General features: G+C 37.0%; 1 protein-coding gene across 3 annotated transcripts in view; it reads right to left on the reverse strand.

Moving 5' to 3' along the window:
• Positions 1-4559, reverse strand: part of LOC106519740 (dehydrogenase/reductase SDR family member on chromosome X) — a 51823-nt gene that overhangs the window by 30750 nt on the left and 16514 nt on the right. For 2 of the 3 annotated variants that reach the window (XM_014011529.1, XM_014011528.1), the window contains exons 1-2: positions 4086-4281; positions 2971-3078 (exon numbers count right to left, since the gene is read on the reverse strand). In XM_014011529.1, the coding sequence (XP_013866983.1) occupies positions 2971-3078; positions 4086-4191 (214 nt within the window). In that variant the 5' untranslated portion in view covers positions 4192-4281. Of the gene's footprint in view, positions 1-2970; positions 3079-4085; positions 4282-4559 lie in introns of those variants that run through there. The other variant, XM_014011530.1, reaches the window with a different exon arrangement.

A 4559-nucleotide genomic window follows, 5' to 3' on the forward strand; every position in this document is an offset into this window, starting at 1 on the left:
GTTTTTTAAGAAGTACATACCCAACGTTGAGTAAAAAAAAAACCTTAAAAAAGTGAATTTTGCATAATAGGTCCCCTTTAAAAGTCAGTAGTAAACACCCCAATAAATTCCTTCAACTCCCCCTTTTCACATGACAGTCATGTGCTGAACAGCTACAGAAGAAATAAGTACATGTCAAAAGCAAGTATTTCATTAACACCAATGAATAAGTGCCTTCATTTTAGAAATAGAAAAGCAGTTGCAAKAGAACTTTAAATGTGACTAAAGGCCAGATAGAAGACAAATATAAGACAGATGAATTTATTCTACTGAGCAGAAATTAGGCATTAATATGAATAACAACAAAATAATAATAAGCAAAACATTAGAATATTTACCTGTAATGATTTGCTGAATATTAATCATGAAAATGTCACAAAAAGACACACTCACTGTTTCTACCCAACCCACACACACACACATTCTCATTTCCTCTCCAAGCGAACACACTGACACACTAATCTTGGATTATCACACAGGGCTTTTCAAGGGCAWCGCTTTATTTGCCCTGATGCGCTGCGGTTCAGGAAAGGCTGAAGGATGCAGCTCCTCTGTGTAAAATGTCACAAAGGTCACACAAACACACAGGTGGTGGTGGACAGGAGGAGGCTGGACTGTTTCTGTCTTTCTTCTATAATTAGTTGTCCTTCAGCTGGCWCATGTATAGAAATCTGCGGCAAACAAAAAAAAATGCACATCTCTGCGCAACTGCAACATACCTGCTAAATGTTTTTTTTGAGTGAAAATGTGCATGGGTACTGTAACTCCTGCAGCTGGCTTTGTTGTACAGTACTGTTGTACAGAACTGTTGTACAGAACTGTTGTACAATACTGTTGTACAGTATGCATATGTATATGATAAATTCTACGTTTAGAACAAACACACAATGTAAATGCAATGTAGTTAAACAAATCAGTTACTGAGAGTTGAGGAACACAYTTCCCTACTTATTGTGTCATTATTTGCTTGCAAAAATAAAAATAAAAGCACGTTCTAAATTTTGCACTTCAAGTGTTTGTGGTAACTGCTTTGAACAAGTGGACTAAAAACAGAACGTGAGGGAGAAAAGAAAACAAAGATTTTATTATTAAATCTACACAAAGACTATCAAAGATACATGAGAACCTTTGATCTTCAGTTATAACTTGCTGCAATATTTCTTTTTTTTATCCAATTAGTTTTCTGTATATGAACACACAAACGCTGCTTTCTGATGATTTTCTCATGTGTCTTTGATCATAAGGATACTAAAACTGGCAAATCCACCAAGAACAAGAGATCAAGCATTAATAGATTATATTCCTGTCAAGTTTTTACTCAAGAAATTTCAAAGACTTTCCAAGAATTAAGCTTTTTGAAAAATTAGGTATACTACAGTAATAAGTACAGCTGCTCCTCCAAGCCTCTTCGCTATCTGTAAAACACTTGTCAGTGTGCATTTATTGTGATTCTTTTCCCATCCAAGTTATCTCCACTTTGGCATGTTTCTCCTCCTGCATACTTTGTCCTAGAGCTGCCATTCTAATTTATATCTGTAAAGCTCCTGTGCCACATGATGGCTATGCCTTTTGGTGCCTGTACAGCTAATAGTTTTTGAAATATTAATGTTTAATAATTTATAATGGGAGTCAATAGAGCCTTGTATTGGTCCAATACTGCCCCCTGCTGTATCTACTCAGTACTGAACCATAGTTGAATAATATTTGATCTCAATAGTTCAGTGGTTACAATACTAATATGATTGTATTTTGATGTTTTACTATAATGTTGTCTTACTACTGCTCTATTGTTGTAATATTATGCAGTTTTGTGTCAATAATTGTATTGGCAATGTGGCCTCTTTCTGCACAGATACAAACCAACCCCTGGCACCACCCTTGGCCARAGCTCCAATGGTCTGATGCTCAATGCCATGGACTTTCATGTGGGACAACAGGGTTCAAAACCCAGCTAAAGCAACTTTAACAGAAAATCTCTACAAACTTCATATTGTCACACAATTACCCTTATTACAAACACCGGCTGACTTGAAAAGCACAAACTGGTGTAGAAAATACATTTGTACTTGGTCACAGTTCATTCTGCAAGTCCATTGCTGCAGGCAAAGCCATGCTGCAATGATATGCTACAAGGCAATGCACACTTGTTTTTACATCGTAAAAACCCATGTCTAGTTTACTTTGGCTTTTGACACTTTGTGTTTTTAACCTGATTTAATTTTTCATATATTTTTTTTATTTTATTGTTTAGATAGATTGTAGGCATTTTACTCTTTTTATTTCCTTGTTTGATCCTACCTGTGTTTTTTGACGGGTTTTTGTATCTTTACAGCGTCGCTGTCTTTACAGAAGTAAATATAGATGCTACACACGTCTTACTTCTGCAGTCGTCGTTCCATCTGAGCCGACTACACTATCTGGCACGCTTGTTTTGTTCAGTGTTTACATTTCATTTTGCTTCCCTCTCTGTCGCAGAACTGCCCTTCTGGAGCTTCTGAGGCTCAAAACAAACTCACCTCACGGAAGCGCAATGCTAACACTCCACCTGAAATATGCATCCACTGTGGTATCAGAGCGACCCACTTCATTATAAATATTCTCACTTCATGAATTCACTTGGTGCATTAGCATTGGAGATACAGCCWCAGTCATCAGCTGCTGAATTAGCCTAAAAACACAAAGAATAGTCTGGGACTACGATAGATACTTGACTGACTTCTTGATTGATTTATTCAGATAAGTCTCATGTGGCAAAATTCATTCATGCACTGATCAAAACCAGGCAACTGAACCAAGAAGAGGGGGGAGCAATAAGTTTTCAATTATTATTATTATTATTACTTTTTTCTGAGAAACCTCTCCAAATAGATGTGTAAATAGTTTAAAAGCAGCGTAGTTGTGCGTATTTGTTAGTAGTGAGGTGATTCATACCAATGATAACATGAGCCCCCAGTCTGGCCAAGTGGCGGACTACCTCATAGCCGATTCCCCTGCCGCCTCCTGTCACTATGGCAACCCTGCCATCTTGTCTGGGCATCACTGGTGAGTCAGAAGAGGACACAAATATGAAAACTGTATTTTAGACCACATTTATTTATGGTTTGTTTGCTCTGTAAACAGCTCGTAAAAATTGCTTATGAATGTCGCCAAAAATAAAATCTTACATTTCACCATTTAATCCTGATATTGTATAACTTCACAGTACTACTTACTTATATTCTGTAATTTCCCCTTGGGATCAATAAAGTATCATTCATTCATTCATTACAAAAGTATAAGTACACATACAGCATGCAAATGAAAAAGTAGGGTAGCAAAATTTGCTTATGTATAATAAGATCCACAAGTGTAATATTCACAAATGCATGAACAGATTTTTTTTCAAACTGCACAAGTAAAAATATATATGTCACACATACAAATTGACAAAATTACATGAATTGCCTGCTACAGACAAATCAGTCAACATAAGCGCACTGATCAGTTTGCATTACTCGTGACTTTTGAGTCTTCCTTTACTCTCTAATGTAATGCTGTGTTCAAGGTTGATTAAAAAAAACTCTGAAAACATGCCATCTTGTGGATTTGGTGGACTCAGACGAGTGCTTTGTTTACCTTAAGTGCGTACCTGCATTTCAGTATTGCATGTTGAGTTTTCTGGAAAACAACTGGAATGAACTCTTCCTAACTGCATCGTGATACAGTATCCAGGATAGCCTTTTTATGGTTAATTTCATACGTTGCAAAATACCTTTAACTTCAATTCAGCAACTAAAAAGTTGTTTCCAGGTTAGCCCAAACTGCTTAATAAAAAGTGGAGATTTAAATTCGTATTTCTCGTGTGCAAAAACGAACAATTAAAAGAACATATATTGAGGTCCACTACAACCTTTACATTATCCTGGTACATTCGGCAAGCAAAACGCGTCAGAAAAAGCTTTCGTTTAGCTCTTGTTTCTACTTTTTTTTTTTTTTTGACTGACGATTAGCAATAGCTTATTTACGAGCAACATGAACGGCATTGTGTTAGAAACGGATGAACTGACCTGGCAGTGTCACTGGTTTGTTTACCAGCTGAGCCAACAGGACCTTAAAGCCAAGCAGGTAAAGCTTGACAGCAGATAAAAAACGAAAGCAAAAAGCAGACCACATGCTTGTCGGAACGACTAGCAGAAGCTGTCAGCTCAGCTGAGAAGGCAGAGCAAGAGTAACCTAAAAGGAACACGTCCGGCTGTGGGACGCATTCCAACATGAAAGAATGCAATCCTGATCTTAGAGGGACACTAACCTGCATGTTTTACTTGTTTCTCTGCTCCACCACACCTAATTAAATTATGCCTTCAAGTTCTGCAGAAGCCTGGCAATCACCCATTCACTTAAATCAGAACTGTAAAAAAGATTTTCATTTATTTCCTTAAATAAAGGAAATGAACTGGTTCACATCCTCACCTTATTTACCTATGGAATTAAAAAATTATACTATACACACACACACACACACACACACACACACACACACA

Source organism: Austrofundulus limnaeus, unplaced genomic scaffold (assembly GCF_001266775.1).
Source record: "Austrofundulus limnaeus strain Quisiro unplaced genomic scaffold, Austrofundulus_limnaeus-1.0 Scaffold81, whole genome shotgun sequence".
In the NCBI taxonomy this organism is placed as follows: Eukaryota; Metazoa; Chordata; class Actinopteri; order Cyprinodontiformes; family Rivulidae; genus Austrofundulus; species Austrofundulus limnaeus.